Here is an 18,542-nt window from a genome sequence, read left to right as displayed (position 1 = left end):
CTATGTCAAAATCAATACCTAGAATCTTGAGTTTCTGAAGCTTGACAACACATTTTGTTCTTCTTCTGTTATTTTACCATCTTTACTCAATGCATTTACAATACTCTTTGAAGGAGCGAAAGCATGAAAAATATTAGTTTAGATCATTGAATTCAAAATTTTTCTTCTAGGGTCTCATGCATTATACAAGATTTATTATTTACCTATTTGATTTCAGTGTTCAATAGCATATTAAAACACTTTTAATATGTTTTTGGATCTACATTTACCATTTAAGATTTTAGAATTAACAGATTAATTCATTAAAACCTTAGATTAAATCAAGAACATTTGCACTAGCCTTTTGATGTACTGTAGTTATGTTTGGCACCTTTGGGATGCACCTAGGACACTAAATGTTGTCTCTCTAGCTTGTCCACACCAAGATCACCAATGACAACCCCTTGAACGACTTCTCAAGCCTTTCCAATCAATTAGAAATTGTGGTTTTGCCTTTTAGAGAGGTTGCATATGTATATTAGACACTAGAAACGATTTCTAGCAATTTAAATTCAAAGAAAACAATTGTTTTCTTTTTGAATTGATGAGAGATGAAAAAGAAGAAGAGAGAAGAGGTTATCAATGGGTGGCGGCACACAATGAAAAAAATCATATTGTTATTTTGTTCTTTCATCATTTCCCTTATATAGCTAGGTCATCACTTAAAACTCTTGCCACATGTCATCTTTTGATTGGCTCTTAGTTTAATTGACCTAATCACATTGTGCCAAGTGTCAAACCTAGATTTAATCTTGATTTTGATCATCTTACATGATTAAAAGACAAATGGCAAGCTTATGTGTAGTGCCATGTGTCACTATTTCATGGTGTCACATGTCACCCTGTGAAACGACCAAATTACCCTTGTATCTTAATTTTGAGTTCTTAACCCAAAATAATTATTTTTCTTCTTCTAATCAATTTGTATCAAATATAAATTAATTAATTAAACTCTATTAATTAATTTCTCATAATTAAATACATATTTAAAAACTTTAAATATAAATTTAACTTATAATATACATCCAATAACCTAGATTTAGTTTCAAACCATGCTAGGGACTTTGCAATTTAATTGCAAACCAAACCTATTTAATTAATCAATTAAATTCTTTAACTAATTAATTAAATCATATTTAACTTGGTGATTACTTGTGTATGTGTGTGACTCACTAGACTCATCACTAATTGGCAATGAGATATGATATCAACTCTTAATCTCATCAAAACTCTTTCTTACCATAAATGATTTTTCTAAATCATTTTAGGCACCTCATAGATCATGGTTAACACATACCCAATCAATAATAAGGAATACCTTTAATGAACCTTTTATCATATGTTACCATGCACTAGAATCTCTCTGTTACAAAATCCCAATTCGAGCAGGAGTCATGATTTATGTCAAACCCCATTTGCTATGAATATTATGTTCTCTTTTAATTCTAGTTCTTGATTAAAAAGATTTTCTCATCAGAAACTCTTTTCTGATTAAATCTATCTGTCCTGGCCAGGAACTTGAAACATCAAGAACAATTAAATGAACATAGGATTTTATCCCTATTTACTTAGGGTAATAGATTTCATCTTGATCAACACCTACCTCCATATATAACTAGTAGGAGCCAACACATGCCCATATACCCATACATAGTACAAGTATGAAAGCAGTATCAAACTCAAACCACCTATATACAAGATAACTGTGGTATCTCAGGTCTAAAGATTATATGCACTGATATGATTTATGACAATGCATTGACAAGAGTAAACTCCATGTGTTTGTCATAAATGTCACTAGTTCGGCCTACTTAGCATGCATAAGTGCCTATCATGTTTGTTATATGGCATGAGACTCACCATTCCATCTTATTTATATCTCATATAAATACATTGGGAACAAACATGAATACAATCTTTCTGGATAAGTCATGTCCTGTGCGAAGTATCCTCGATTGTGAACCAATTTATGACACTTTGTGATAGAAATACTGTCACTCATATTCTTAACAACTTAAGAATAGAATTTCTAACAAAATATCAATGGACCTTTTCTATTACACATAAATATATTATATAAATGGAAAAGTGAAAATGCCTTTTATTAATAAAACATGTACAAGATACATACTAAATGATATGCTCTAGGGCATACTACTAACAATCTCCTACTAGCACTAGAGCCATTCATTACAATATCTTAGATCAATCTTCTCAAGATGTCAGTCTAGCTGAGTTTGTGACATAGGCTTAGTGAATGGATCAGTTGGATTTTCAGCTGATGCTAGTTTCTGCATGGCTACATCGCATCACCCAACTATTACTCTGATAATGTGGTAGCGCCTTTCTATGTGTTTAGACTTATGGTGAGACCGGGGTTCCTTAGCCTGTATGATTGCTCCATTGTTGTCACAATAGAGTAGAACTGCTGACTCAATGGAAGGAACTACTGCAAGTTTTGTCACGAACTTCTTTATCCAAACAGCTTCCATTGCAGCATTTGATACAGTAATATACTCAGCCTCTATAGTAGAATCTGCAGTCGTACTCTGTTTGGAACTCTTCCAACTGACCGCACCTCCATTATAAATGAACACATACCCAGAGGTAGACTTTCTATCATCGATATCTGATTGGAAATCAGAATCAATATAACCATCCAATTGCAAGTCACCACCTCCATATATCAAGAATAAATCCTTAGTTCTTCTTAAGTACTTAAGGATATTCTTGACAGCTATCCAGTGTTCCAAACCTGAATTGGATTGATACCTGCTAGTCAAACTAACAGCATATGCAATATCTGGCCTAGTACACAACGTTGCATACATCAAACTTCCAATAGCCAAAGTATATGGAATCCTGCCCATTTTATCTCTTTCTTCATGTGTCTTTGGAGACATCTCTTTAGAAAGGTGGATACCATGTCTCACTGGTAATAATCCTCTCTTGGAATCAAGCATGTTAAACCTCTTTAACACCTTTTCCAAGTATAGACTTTGGGATAAACTAATTATTCTTTTCGCTCTATCTCTATAGATGCGAATTCTAAGAATATAGGTTGCCTCCCCTAAGTCTTTCATGGAGAATATATTTGACAACCATACCTTTACAGTTGTCAACATACCTGTGTCATTACCTATCAACAGAATATCATCCACATATAAGACAAAAAAAGTGATAGCACTATCAATAACCTTCTTATATACACATGGCTCATCCTCATTTTTTATGAAACAAAATAACGTAATGGCTTCATCAAAACGAATGTTCCAACTCCTCAAAGCTTGTTTCACCCCATAAATGGATCGATTTAGCTTGCATACTTTGAAAGCATCTTGGGATTTAAAACCCCTAGGCTGTTCCATGAAAATTTTTTCTTCAATGTATCCATTGAGAAAAGCTGTTTTGACATCCATCTGCCAAATCTCATAATCATAGTATGCAGCTATTGCTAATAGAATCCTAATTGATTTAAGCATGACAACAAGCGAGAAAGTCTCCTCATAGTCGATTCCTTGCCTTTGGCGAAACCCTTTCGCTACTAGCCTTGCTTTATAGGTCTCTACCTTTCCATCAGAACCAATTTTCTTCTTGAAAATCCATTTGTTCCCTATAGGTACAATACCTTCAGGTGGATCAATAAGATCCCAAACTTGATTCTTATACATGGAATCAATCTCGGATTTCATAGCATCAATCCATTTTGAAGAGTCTATATCTAATATAGCTTCTTCATAGGTAAGTGAATCATCTCCATGATCTACTTCTTCATGAGTAAACAACTTTTGTTCTTCTTCATGAAGAAAACCATATCTCACTGGTGGGTGAGATATTCTGGTTGATCTGCGGGGAATAGCTGTAGATGTTTCATCAATAGGTGTAGGTTCACTAGATGGATCTATATCTATCTGATCTGTTGGTTGGTCAGAATTCTCCAATTTAAACTCTATTTGCCTTCCTTTGCCTCCTTCTTGAACAAATTGTTATTCAAAAAATGTGGCATCTCTATTTACCACAACCTTTTGTGATGTAGGCAAATAAAAATAATATCCAAAACTCTCTTTTGGATATCCAACAAATCGACCTTTTTCTGATCTAGTTTTCAATTTATCAGTGTTCAGCTTTTTGATATAAGCTGGACAACCCTAAATCTTAACATGCTTAAGACTTGATTTTCTTCCATGCCATATCTCATAAGGTGTGAAAGATACTGATTTTGATGGAATCCTATTCAGAATATGCAAAGCTGATTCTAATGCAAATCCCCAAAAGGAGATTGGCATATCAGTATAGCTCATTATACTATGTACCATATCTCATAGGGTACGATTTCTCCTTTTAGATACACCATTCAGCTGTGGAGTTCCTAGAGGAGTTAGCTGGGAAACAATGCCATGCTCTTTTAAGTATTCATCAAATTTAGTACTCAAGTATTCACCTCCACGATCTGATCAAAGAGCTTTAATACTTTTTCCTGTTTGATTTTCTACTTCAGATTTAAATTCTTTGAATTTTTCAAAAGATTCATGTTTGTATTTCATTAAATACAAATACCCAAACCTTGATTTATCATCAGTAAAGGTAATAAAGTAATGAAAACCGCCTCTAGCCATTTCTTTAAATGGACCACATACATCACTATGTATTAACTCCAAAATATTTTCAGCTCTTAGTCCTTGTCCTACAAAGGGTGATCTAGTCATTTTGCCTTGAAGACAGGATTCACAAGTTGGAGTAGGTTCAGAACCCAATGAGGATAGAATCCCCATTTTCTCCAATTTTGCAATCCTATCTTCTGTAACATGACCTAACTTTAAGTGCCAAATATATTTTGAACTTGAGTTGATTTTCACCATGGCATTGCATTCTTTTAGATTGCTATACTCTGGGCAGTTCCTTTTTCAGTGCCCATCCTTTTGACAGTGGAAACACTTTCCCTTGCCTTTGTCAGCTTTGGTCTTTGTTTTTTGTTTGGCTATCTTCTTGGAAGATCCTGAAACTTGAGGTTTCTTTTTCTTATTGCCCTTCTTCTTGTTGGACTTTCCAGCAGAGGTAGATGCAATCAAAGCTACCTCTTTTTCTTTATTACCCGGCATATTCTTTTGGGCAATAACCAGCATGTTAAGTAGACCAGCCAAGGTGTAATCCTACTTGGTCATATGGAAATTTGTCACAAAATTTCCAAATGAATCAGGTAGGGACTGAAGGATCAAATCCATATGTAGTTGAAAATCCATGTAAAAGTCAAGATGTTCTAGCTACTCAATTAGCCAAATCATCTTGTGGACATGATCTCTAACATTCTGTCCCTCAGACATCCTCATGCGAAATAGCTGCCTAAATATCTCATACTTGGCATTCCTGCTATGTTCACCATACAATTCTTGTAGGTGAAGGAGGATCTCACTTACATATTGCATGTTATCATATTGCTTCTGTAACTCATTACTCATAAAAGCAAGCATGTAACACTTGGCTCTCATATCATGCTCCTTCCACTTGTCCAAAGTATCATGTTCCTCTTGAGTGGCCTCTGGAGGTAAGGGACCAGGAACCTGTGAGTCTAAAACATATCCTATATGTTCAAGGTTTAGGACAAGTTTTAAATTTCTTAGCCAATCAGAAAGATTAGGTCCTGTCAACCTATTGTGATCAAGTATGCTCGCAAGGATATTGGATGGTGGTGGTTGTGGTGTGCTCATTATTATCAGAAAATTAACTGCAGAAAATAACTAGATTAATTAGTAAATGTATCATGTATTTAACCAAAATGATTATGGTCTTTTAATCAAATTGGTCCTCCCACTAACTTAGCGAATCCTACACTTCCAAAATAGAAAACAGAAATCCTAGTTGAATGGATTTCTAGTGGGTGATTGAATTCTTATATTCTTATTGATCATCCTCAGGCACATCCATTATTGGAATTACAACAAACTATAACTGAGTAACTCCTAGCCCATCACATCTCATGTGAGGTTCATTCCTTTACCTAGCCCCTAATGCTCAAAATCTCAGGCACATCCATTATTGACTTATCTTGCATTAGTTAAGTTTATTCCATTGAGTCAGTAAACATGCAAATAATTTTAATGTCCTCAGGTACATCCATTATTGGCCACCAAACCATTTACATATTTACAACATCTCATGCTTAACAATTATTCTTAAGAAAATCTCTTAAATTAATCGCATCATATGCAAGTATTTAAAATTTCTTAAAATAATTGCCTCAATAGAGAGCCCATGATATAATTACCTTTAATTATACCATTTCCAACTTAATTATTTGTTTGAAAGATTTTGTGTTCGGCTTAATTACTATTATAGTCTCACTTTGCACGTTATCCGTTTGGCATGCATATATTATATACTTGCATACATTCCCATACATCTCATGCATACATGGAAAAATAATAAATATGGTATGATCATTGATTTTCTAAGGGATTCACTTCTGAGCCACTAAGAATTGAATCAGGACATTCCTAGGTGCATTTCATTCATTCATATTACAAGAGTTGCTGAAGGAGTACATAATCAATACTTGATCTTGAATTCCTCCCACTGGTCCCACCAATGCTCTTGACCTCCTTAATCTTCTTACAATCCAATTACATAGTAATCCTTGGCATACCAAGGCGAATTTACAAGAACCAAATAAATGAAATTACAATCCAAAAAAAATATTACAATCTTTATAATACATGCCACCAAAATAAATTAATTAATTTACATCCCAAAGAAACATAAAAGAAATAAATCCAATCACATTGGTCTTTTATTGTCCATGATCATCCATCATGCATATTACTATTTAACAATTAAATAAAACATACACACTTAAATTAAATTGAATATCTCATATTCAAATTAAAAATCCAGATTTAAATATGATTCAAACAAATTTAAAAATTCAGATTTGAATCACATTCAAACAAATTTAAAAATTTAGATTTGAATCAAAATTTAATTATGTGATTAAAACTCCTAATTAAACACTTTAATTAGTCATGGGCCTAATTATGGGCCTTAAAACTAAGCCCACATTCAAGCCCAAAAGCCATGCGCATGGTTGAATGCACCAAACCATGCGCACCAATGGAACTCTTCTTCATGCCGCCACATTGTTGGTCCAACCAGCAATGATTCAATCAACTCTTGATCAAATCACACAATTAAATCATATAATCAACAATTTAAATGGCAAATATAGTGGCTCTGATACCAATTGAAGGAGCGAAAGTATGAAAAATATTAGTTTAGATCATTGAATTTAAAATTTTCCTTCTAGAGTCTCATGCATCATGCAAGATTTATTATTTACCTATTTGATTTCAATGTTCAATAGCATATTAAAACACTTTTAATATTTTTTGGATTTACATTTGTCATTTAAGATTTTAGAATTAACATATTAATTCATTAGAATCCTAGATTAAATCAAGAACATGTTCACTAACCTTTTGAAGCACTGTAGTTGTGTTTGGTACCTTTGGGATGCACCTAGGATACCAGATGTTGTCCCTGTAGCTTGTCCACACTAAGATCACCAATGGCAGCCCCTTGAACAGCTTCTCAAGCCTTTCCAATCAATTAGAAATTGTGGTTTTTCCTTTTAGAGAGGTTGCAGATATATATTGGACACTAGAAATGATTTCTAGCAATTTTAATTCAAAGAAAACAATTGTTTTCTCTTTGAATTGATGAGAGATGAAGAAGAAGAAGAAGAGAGGAGAGGTGCTCAATGGGTGGCAGCACACAATGAAAAAAATCATATTGTTATTTTGTTCTTTCATCATTTCCCTTATATAGCTAGGTCATCACTTAAAACCCTTGCCACATGTCATCTTCTGATTGGCTCTTAGTTTAATTGACCCAATCACATTGTGCCAAGTGTCAAACCTAGATTTAATCTTGACTTTGATCATCTTACATAATTAAAAGACAAATGGCAAGCTTATGTGTAGTTCCATGTGTCACCATCTCATGGTGCCACATGTCACCCTGTGAAATGACCAAATTACCCTTGTGTCTTAATTTTGAGTTCTCAACCCAAAATAATTATTTCTCCTCTTCTAATCAATTTATATCAAATATAAATAAATTAATTAAACTCTATTAATTAATTTCTCATAATTAAATTCATATTTAAACTCTTTAAATATAAATTTAACTTATACTATACATCCAATAACCTGGATTTGGTTTCAAGCCATGCTAGGGACTTTGCAATCTAATTGCAAACCAAACTTATTTAATTAATCAATTAAACTTTTTAACTAATTAATTAAATCACATTTAACTTGGAGATTACTTGTGTATGTGTGTGACTCACTAGGCTCATCACTAATTGGCAATGAGATATGATATCAACTCTTAATATCATCAGAACTCTTTCTTACCATAAATGATTTCTCTAAATCATTTTAGGCACCTCATAGACCATAGTTAACACCTAGCATAGCATGCCATGGCCACCCAATTAGTAATAAGGAATACCTTTAAATGAACCTTTTATCATATGTTACCATGCACTAGAATCTCTCTGTTACAAAATCTCAATTCGAGCAGGAGTCATGGTTTATATCAAACCCCATTTGCTATAAATATTATGTTCTCTTTTAATTCCAGTTCTTGATTAAAAAGATTTTCTCATCAGAAACTCTTTTCTGATTAAATCTATCTGTCCTGGCCAGGAACTTGAAACATCAAGAACAATTAAATGAACATAGAATTTTATCCCTATTTACTTAGGGTAATAGATTCCATCTTTATCAATACCTACCTCCATATATAACTAGTAGGAGCCAACACATGCCCATATACTTATACACAGTATAAGTATGAAAGCAGTATCAAACTTAAACCACCTATATACAAGATAACTGTGTTATCTCAGGTCTAAAGATTATATGTACTGATATGATTTATGACAATGCATTGACAAGAGTAAACTCCATATGCTTGTCATAAATATCACTGGTTCGGCCTACTTATCATGCATAAGTGCCTATCATGTTTGTTATATGGCATGAGACTCACCATTCCATCTTATTTATATCTCATATAAATACATTGGGAACAAACATAAATACAATCTTTCTGGATAAGTCATGTCCTGTGTAAAGTACCCTTGATTGTGAACCAATTTATGATACTTTGTACTAGAAATACTGTCACTCATATTCATAACAACTTAATAATATAATTTCTAACAAAATATCAATGGACCTTTTCTATTACACATAAATATATTATGTAAACGGAAAAGTGAAAATGCCTTTTATTAATAAAATATGTACAAGATACATACTAAATGATATGCTCTAGGGCATACTACTAACACTCTTAACTCACCCAGTTCTCAAAGTTCATGACTAAACAACTTCTTCTAGTTTTTAAATTTTATAAGCAAAAGGTTCTTCTGATAACCTAAGCTACCACTCTGAATCCAAACAATTCTTGAAAGTGGGAAAGCCTCCCTAGGCCACAAGGTAGGGATGGGAGCTTGTTACAAGAGTATAGGTCCAAGAATGTTAACTTCTTCAAACAAGCGATAGAAGGGCTTAGTTACTATTAGAATCCCTTAATTATGTTAGAATCCTTTAATTAGTGCATTAGTTGTAAATTAGAATGTAAATTAGAGATATTAAAGATATTTGTATTTATTAGCTTTTATTTTTTTCCTATTGAGGTTCTAGCCCTTGTGTATAAATTTGAATCATTGTAAAATCAATTGATACATTGAAAAACATATAGAAATTCTTCAATTCTCTCTAATTTCATCATGGTATCAGAGTTTTAGCCATTTTATCTAGCATTTTTTTTTTTTTTTTTTGCAGAAAGAGAACAGTGAGAAATAGTTAGAGTTTGTGTGGGTAAGCCTTGAAAGCGGATCTGTGGAGGGAGGTAGTTGTCACTGCCTTCCGCCCCGTGTACACACGCCGGTGCGTGAGCCTGTTCCTGGTCAGTTTTTCCGCCGCACACGCCTCTGCCCAGCCCATTCCTATCTCTTAGTTTGCAATTTTATTTTTTGGGTATTTGTTTTGCCTACTGTTTCTTTTAATCAGTTCTTTGAATCATGTCTGATGGAAAAAATTCAGTAGTTGAAGGGAAAATGACTACTGTAACTGAAAATCCCTCATTAATTATTAGCCCAGTAAAGCTTGATGGGACAAATTACCTTGCATGGTCTAAATCGTGTCTCTTTTTTATTCAAGCTAGAGGGTTGCAAGGTTTTCTTACTAGAAATAAGCAAAAACCATAAAAGTCTACTTCTACCTACAGTCAGTGGGAGTCAAAAAATTCTCTTATCATGTCATGGCTTATTAATTTCATGCAATCACATATAGCTCGTGGGTATTTACTGTTGAATAGTGCAGCTGCCAATTGGAGTGCAGTTTCTCAGACCTATTCTCAAGTTAGGAAAGATGCACAAGTGTATGAGTTTCGAAATAAGGTTCATGGTATAAAACAGGGTGAGCTAACTATTGCTCAATATTATGCAGAATTGAGTGGTCTATAGCAGGAACTGAATTTTTACTAGGACTTTCAGGCCTCATGTCCTGATGATACAGTTAAATTTCAGAAGTTGATTGAGAAAGAGCGGATCTATGATTTTTTTGTTGGGTTGAATGTGGAATATGATCAAATTAGGGTCCAAGTACTTGGGAAGGATCCTTTACCTACCTTAAAACAGACATACTCTTATGTTCAGCAAGAAGAGAGCAAGAGGAGTGCCATGATTCATTCTATGTCTGTTGATAAGGCAGGGCTAACTGCTAATTCCTCACGTGAACAATCACATGGTTCATCAGATAAGGATCAGCTACATTGTGACTATTATGGAAAAAACTGGCATACTAAGGAACACTATTGGAAACTGTATGGGCGCCCCACTAAAGGGAAAACAAGCATATGACAAGCTCTTCAAATAAATTCATATCCTATTCTCCATGTTCAGGAAAAGAAAAAGTCTGCACTGCGGATGGATCCTTATCTAGTGTTTCTGGAATAGGTTCTGTTAAATGCACTCCTAATATAAGTCTTAGTTTTGTTTTACATGTGCCTAGCTTTCCTATTAACCTCTTGTCTGTCAGTTTAATCACAAAAGCTCTAAAATGTAAAATAGAATTTTTTCCAACTCACTGTGTATTTCAGGAATTGACGACAGGGAGAACGATTGGCAGTGGTAGACTACAAGATGGGCTATATCTCTTGAATGATTATGTTGGCTAGGCCATGTTGGGGCAATCTATGGGTGCTGAGGAACAAATTATCATGTGGCATAGGAGACTAGGACATCCTTTATTTACTGTTTTAGAGAAACTTTATCCTTTTTTATTTAAACAATGCAAAACTGAATTGTTAGTATGTGATGCTTGTGAGTTTGCTAAACATACTAGACAATCTTATCTTGCAATAAATAATAAGGCTTCAGTTCCTTTTATGACTATCCATTCTGATGTATAGGGGCCTACTCAAACTGTATCTTTATCGGGTTATAGATGGTTTGTGACCTTTATTGATTGTTGCAGTAGGTTAACTTAGGTATATTTGATGAAAGGAAAAAATGAAGTTTTCTCTTATTTCCAACAGTTCCATAAAATGATTAGTACAAAGTTTGATGCTCATGTTAACCTTTATTGATTGTTGCAGTAGGTTAACTTGGGTATATTTGATGAAAGGAAAAAATGAAGTTTTCTCTTATTTCCAGCAGTTCCATAAAATGATTAGTACAAAGTTTGATGCTCATGTTAAAACATTGAGAATTGATAATGGTACAGAATATATGAATGGAGTCTTTCAGGAGTATTTGAAGTCACATGAGATTTTATATCAGACTTATTGTGTTAATACTAGTTCACAAAATGGAGTATCTGAGAGGAAAAATAGGCACTTGAGATTGCTAGGTCTTTTATGTTTACCATGAATGTTCCTAAACCTTACCCGGGAGATGCTATTCTTTCTGCTGCATGTCTTATTAACAAGATGCCTCTTTGGACATTGGAGTTTAAGAGTCCTTTAGAAGTTTTGCAGGGTAAAAATTCATATACCGTTCCTCCAAAGGTATTTGGTTGTGTTTACTTTGTTCATAAGCTTAATAGTGGGAAATTAGAACCTCGGCCCCTGAAATGTGTTTTTGTTAGCTATTTTAGTACTTATAAGGGATATAGGTGTTATCATCCTCCTTCAGGGAAATATTTTGTGAGTATGGACGTTATCTTCAGGGAATTGAATCTTATTCTCATCCACCTCTTCAAGGGGAGCATAGGAAGGAAGAGGTGTATTTTCCTTCATCCTCATCCTCTCCCAACCTTCAACTTCAGGGGAGAATCTGGGTTTAGAGTCTATACCTAACAATGATACTCAGGGAGAGTCACCTAAATCTCAAGAAAGACTGAAAATGCCAGATTTGAGAATATATACTCAGCGAAACAAGACAGATATAGCCATCGAACAGGAAACTACTGATCAACTGGAATCTCTGGATTCAATTCCTGGACATCTTGAGGTATGTGATGAGTATCCTTTGGCTCCTGATAAGTCTAATTTTGATTCTCAGTCTGTTCTTCCTTCTTCTGATAATAATCTTGATATTCCTATTGCTCTCCGAAAAGGTGTTAGGACCTGTACTAAACATCCCATTTTTAATTTCATCTCCTATAATTTTTTGTTTTCATCCTACATAGCCTTTCTATTGTCTCTTTCCTCTATCTCTATCCCACAGGATTGGAAGAAAGCTTGTCTTGATCCAAAATGGAGGGTAGCTATAATGGAGGAGATGAAAGCTTTGGCAAAGAATGAGACATGGGAACTGGTTACTCTCCTACTGAAAAAAAAAGCCAATTGGATGCAAGTGGGTGTTCACTATGAAGTATAGAGCAGATGGCTCAATTGAGAGGTATAAGGCCAGACTGGTAGCAAAAGGCTTCACACAGACGTACGGAGTAGATTATCAAGAGACCTTTGCTCCTGTTGCTAAAATGAACACCATCAGAATTTTGTTGTCATGTGCAGTGAATCTTGAGAGGGACTTGTAGCAGTTTGATGTTAAAAATGCCTTCCTACATTGTGACTTGGAAGAATAAGTGTATATGGAAATTCCTCCAGGGTTCGAGGATGAGAAGACCAGAGGGAAAGTTTACAGATTGAAAAAAGCTTTGTATGGTCTAAAACAATCACCTAGAGCATGGTTTGATAGGTTCAGTAAAGCGATGATCTTTGGATATTGCCAAAGCAATGCTGATCATACCTTGTTTATGAGGCATCGTAGAGGCAAAATCACACTACTTATTGTCTATGTGGATGATATTGTGGTAACGGGTGATGATAATGAAGAAATGGCTCTTTTAAAGGAGTGCCTAGCACAGAAGTTTGAAGTCAAAGATTTAGGAAGGCTTAAGTACTTTCTTGGGATAGAGGTTGCCAGATCAGATAAGTGAATCTTTATCTCTCAAAGAAAGTATATCTTAGATCTGTTGGAAGAAACAGCAATGCTGGGCTGTAAAGCGACAGAGTCTCCCATTAAGGCCAATCATAAATTATAAGCTAGAGTTAGAAAATCATTGGATTTAGGGAGATATCGGAGGTTGGTTGGCAGACTAATTTATCTTTCGCACACTAGACCAGACATAGCATATGCAATTGGTTTAATGAGCCAGTATATGCATGATCCTCGTGAATCTCATTTGGAGGCTATTTTCCACATCTTGTGATACTTAAAATCTACATCTGGAAAATGACTTCTTTTCTCAAAGCATGGTCACCTTCAGATTAAAGCCTTCACAGATGCAGATTGGGCTGGGTCTCTTGATGATAGGAGATCGACATTAGGATATTATACTTTTGCTGGTGGTAATCTAGTCACTTGGAGAAGTAAGAAACAAAATGTGATAGCTAGATCTAGTGTAGAGGCCGAATTCAGGGCAATGGCTCAAGGAATCTGTGAGTTATTGTGGTTACGGAAGTTGATGAAGGAATTAAAACTATTTGAAGCTAATGGTTTGTTTTTATTTTGTGATAACAAAGCTACAATCAGTATAGTTCATAATCCAGTTCAGCATGATCGGACCAAGCATATAGAGATTGACAGACACTTCATAAAAGAAAAAATTGTAGATAGTTCCTTAAGTGTCTCTTAAGTAGATTTGAAAGATCAGTTAGCGGATGTGTTCACTAAGGGGTTAAGTTGGAAGGTGTTTCATATCCTAGTTTGCAAGTTAAGCATGTGCAACATACATGAATCAACTTGAGGGGGAAGTGTTAGAATCTCTTAATTATGTTAAAATCCCTTAATTAGTGTATTAACTGTAAATTAGAATGTAAATTAGTGATATTAGGGATATTTGTATTTATTAGCTTTAATTTTTTTCCTATTGAGGTTCTATACCTTGTGTATAAATTTGAATCATTGTAAAATCAATTGATATATTGAAATACATATAGAAATTCTTCAATTCTCTCTAATTTCATCAGTTACTACATCCCCTTAAAATTAAGAGCTGGATATTTCTAAGTTTCAAATCGAATGTGGCCCTTCTTGGAGGCACTTGGCTTCATTTATATTTAGACATGCTAGGCGTTTGATGAAACTAATCTAATTGAGAAGATTCTTCAAAGCATTGTTGTCAAGTGTATTGTAAGACAAGTCCGACGCCTTGAGTGAACGAAGTGAACCCAGATTCCTATGGAAGAAAGCACGATTGCTAGTCCTTAGCAATGCTCTCAGCTTTGAACTTTCATCCACCAATTGTGCATCCATGCCACCTATGAAACCCAACCACCAAGAATCTGTATCCAATTTTTTATTGCCTTACTCGTCAAAGCTGCAAAGTTTCCTAACTTTTGCCATCTAAAGGGTCAAATCTAGCACCAGATCATGCAATTAAATGCCATGTAACTTTGTTATGCTAAGAGTTAAACAGCTCATTTTAATAGTTAAAGGACTTAATTGTCTCTTGCAAAAGTTAAAGGGCTTATTTGACTATTGGGCCAATTTTTAAAGGCCTAAATAGGCCTTTTGCCTCAATTTGTGGTTTAAAATCCCCCAAACTTTGATTTGGTGCACATTAAAATACTCTTGCCTGCTATTGAAGGTTTGGGAAACAACCAATTTGGTTTGGCACTAATTGATAAATAAAATAAAGTCTATCTCCTCGTAGTAATCAAAATTTGTCTCTCATCACTTTCTCTCTTTCTCTCTACACTTCCTATCTGTGCCTCCTCCATTCACAATCGCAAGCTCATCTCCTTTTTCCCTCTATCACTAACATCCCTCCCTCCCTTCACAATTTGGAGCCCATCTCCCATATCCCTCCTCTCACTAGCACTTCTCCCCCCCCCCCCCCCCCCACATAATTATTGCTCACAAAGTCAGCTCCCCCACCGAAGATTTTCGGCCTAAACCACCTCGGGTCAACCTCTCTCTCATCCATAACTAATGGCCCTTAAGCTTTGCCATCTCCCAAAGCCTTGATTCAATTTCCAATAACCCAAACCTTCCTCAAAATTGCAAAAAGGAGGGAAAGGAAAGAGACCAAAAACTCCTCTTGCTCCTTCCTCTCCCCAACACTAATAAAGCTCCAAAGACCCATCCCTAACTACCTATCATGTTCATTTCACTTGAATCACTCCTAGAGCAATAGATTGAAACCTCGGTGCAAAGACTTCTCTTCCATTAGCACAAACGACATGGCTCCAAGGCACGTGAATACCTCAATTGCGCTCCTCTCAACTTTCTCTACCTCCTAGTGTCCTCCATTTTCATTTTTTATGAACAGATTGACAGGTGTCGCGCTAGTGACTTTTCAGCAAGCCTAGTGGTTACAACAAACTTGTCTCACCTCCTCCGCGAGTTCCTTAATTGTTGATGGTAATGCATTGTTGATTTTTATGGATTCTTGATTTATACATTTAATTTGTTAATTTATGTTTCTAAAGAATTTGTTGATGTTGATGTTGATGTTTGAGGATTTTGAATTTTATTGATTGATGGAGATTAAGTAGAATTTGAAATTTGAGGGAGAGAAGAGAGAGATGGAGAGTAATAGGGCAACTAGTCCAAATAATTTTTAGACCCAATCCACTTTGCCCAAAATTGATAACCCAAATTATTTTAATAGTTGGGCATATAGGCATATATGCCCATAATCTTTTTCATATGCCCCTGATGTGAGATAGGACAATCTCTCTTCCTTAAACATGTGATGTCCTAATCACAACAAATCTCAATATCAATCTAAGATCAGACCTTGAGTATTGTGGTTCATTGTTGCACTTTTGTCAGAGGCCCACTAGCTCAACTCAATCCATATCTTGGTGGCTTTGATATTAATTGTATCAACCCAAGTTCATCTGATCCAAATAACTTTTATTCACAACACACTTGATTAAAAATTGCTAACCCAAGTCATTTTAATAGTTGGGTTAGGGGTATATAAGTCCATAATCTTTTCCATATCCCAACAATGTGAATATGACAGAAAGAAAGTGTGCGGAAGAGAGAGAATGTGTGTGTGAAGGAGAGAGATAGGGTGAGAGAGACAAAGAGAGGAGAGAGAGGGGCTGACGAGGGAGAGAATGAACTTACTTGGAAGAGACAAACTTTATTTTATTCATCAATTGGTGCCACATCAACTTGGCAACCAAGAAACCTTCAATAGTAATTAAGAAAAATTTTAATATGCAGCAAATCAAAGTTGCAGGGAGTCTCATGATATAAATTGAAATTCAGGGATGGAGCTATTATAAGGGTCAAAGTTCAAAAAAGTGAATGAAATTAATCCGGCCAAAGCTAGAAATATTTTGCAGAAAATTGACTTTGTGTAGGAGCAGGAAGGTTCAAGTGCCTCGATAGTTTTTCCCAATAAATTAAACTAGTCATTCTGCTAAATCTATTTCATTTGTACTTCCGCCCAATGATTTCAGATAAGGTCTAGATTTTAATTTTTAGTTTATTCCTATTCGTTCCATGTTTCACTATAGTTTACTAGAGCTAAATTCATAAACTTCAAGTCTCCAACACTATAGTTTTCAGGTGCATTCTTCTTAGAATATTTGTAAGCTAGTAGCCCAGAGTTTTTTTATTCACTTGGCATTATAACAGTTTAAAGTTTTGCCTCCTGCTTTTTGTTGGCTTTTTACCATGAAATTTCATTCATCCAAAAAAATAAGATACCCAGAGCAATTCAATGTGCTGACACCAAAAAATTGTAAGTTTTTTCTTCCTTTGTTTTTCCTTTCCAGACTGGGGAAGGGATATGATTGGGACACAAAACAAGGATAATTGTCCTCCATTTCATAAAATCCCACTTAACATCTTCCTGCTTCAAACCTAAGAACCTCAAAATTCAGAAACCCCAATTTCAACCAGTAGGTTGCCTTCTCAAAGACAAAAACACTTCTAAGTTGATTTGACTCCTTAATTATGTTATCTATTAAATTAGAACGGATGCTTGTCAGACTTGAACCATGTAATAGCATAACAGTAAGTCAAACATTAGACTCATAAGATGTCTTCTGTGGAATTCAGTGATTTTTCTTTTTATGTAGGAAATTAACTAAGAAACATGCTTCAGGCATTGCAAAAGGATTTTTCTAACCCTAATTTGAGCTTAAGAAAAATGTATATTTCTAGGTTAGCAGTTTTAATTAAATAAAAAGCTGAAAAAAAAGGAGAAGAAATTCTAGATAATCAATAAAAAACCATAAACTTCCATTGAAAAATATAATTAAAAGAAAAAGGAAAATATTATATATTTTGCAATCAAAAAAATGCAGCCACATACAAATGAATAATAAAAATTTGGCTTAAAACTCAATCATGGGGAATTTTAATTTAATTTATTTTTAATTTTTATTCAATTTAATTTATCTGTCAAATAAAAAAATTTTCTAAAATTAAGAAATTAAACTTAAAAATCAAGAAATTTAATCTGTAAATTTTAATTTATGAGCTAAATAAATTTCTGAACTAATTTAAAAAAAAATGAAAATGAGCTATCAATAAGAAGTAAGGGGCTCAAATTGAAGATTTTGCCATAAAAATTTAGATACCCTCAACATAAAAAAAAATAATTTTAAAAAAAAAAAAAAAAAACCTCTCCGGCATGTTCTAAGTAATGGTTAAAAACTATGAGAAGTTTTATGTTGAACTGCAAAAAAAAAAAATGGATTTATCAAAATTTGCGTGAATTCAATTAGGAATGCGGAGGAGTTGAAGTGGAATTTCCACGGCGACGATCTTCAATCAAGTCACTAAGCTCCTTGCGAGCTGGTTCTCTTCCGAACATAAAGCCATACCTAACAAATCAAAAAGGGGAAAAAAAAATTCTGAACATCGGATTCTCGAGAAAGTGATTGAAAGTGGTAGAGAAAGAAATGAGAACTGAGATTGACCAGAAGGAAACAGCAGAGAATAATCCTGCGGTGGCAACCGTTTGAATGACAGTGAACGTTTTTTCCTTTTTTTTTTTTTTGGTATGATAATTTTCATA

At 34.5% G+C, this 18,542-nt stretch overlaps 1 protein-coding gene across 1 annotated transcript; it reads right to left on the bottom strand.

The window, feature by feature from the left end:
* Positions 1–18,244: 18,244 nt before the first annotated feature.
* LOC110671485 (uncharacterized) lies at positions 18,245–18,542 on the bottom strand (the record flags this gene model as incomplete). Its single annotated transcript, XM_021833969.2, has 2 exons — positions 18,245–18,348; positions 18,445–18,542. Coding segments are annotated over 2 exons (201 nt in total), but the record flags the coding sequence as incomplete, so codon positions are not given.

Source organism: Hevea brasiliensis, chromosome 15 (assembly GCF_030052815.1).
Source record: "Hevea brasiliensis isolate MT/VB/25A 57/8 chromosome 15, ASM3005281v1, whole genome shotgun sequence".
Classification (NCBI taxonomy): domain Eukaryota; kingdom Viridiplantae; phylum Streptophyta; class Magnoliopsida; order Malpighiales; family Euphorbiaceae; genus Hevea; species Hevea brasiliensis.
The sequence above is the reverse complement of the archived record's forward strand: the minus strand, read 5'-3'. Positions and strand labels throughout refer to the sequence as shown.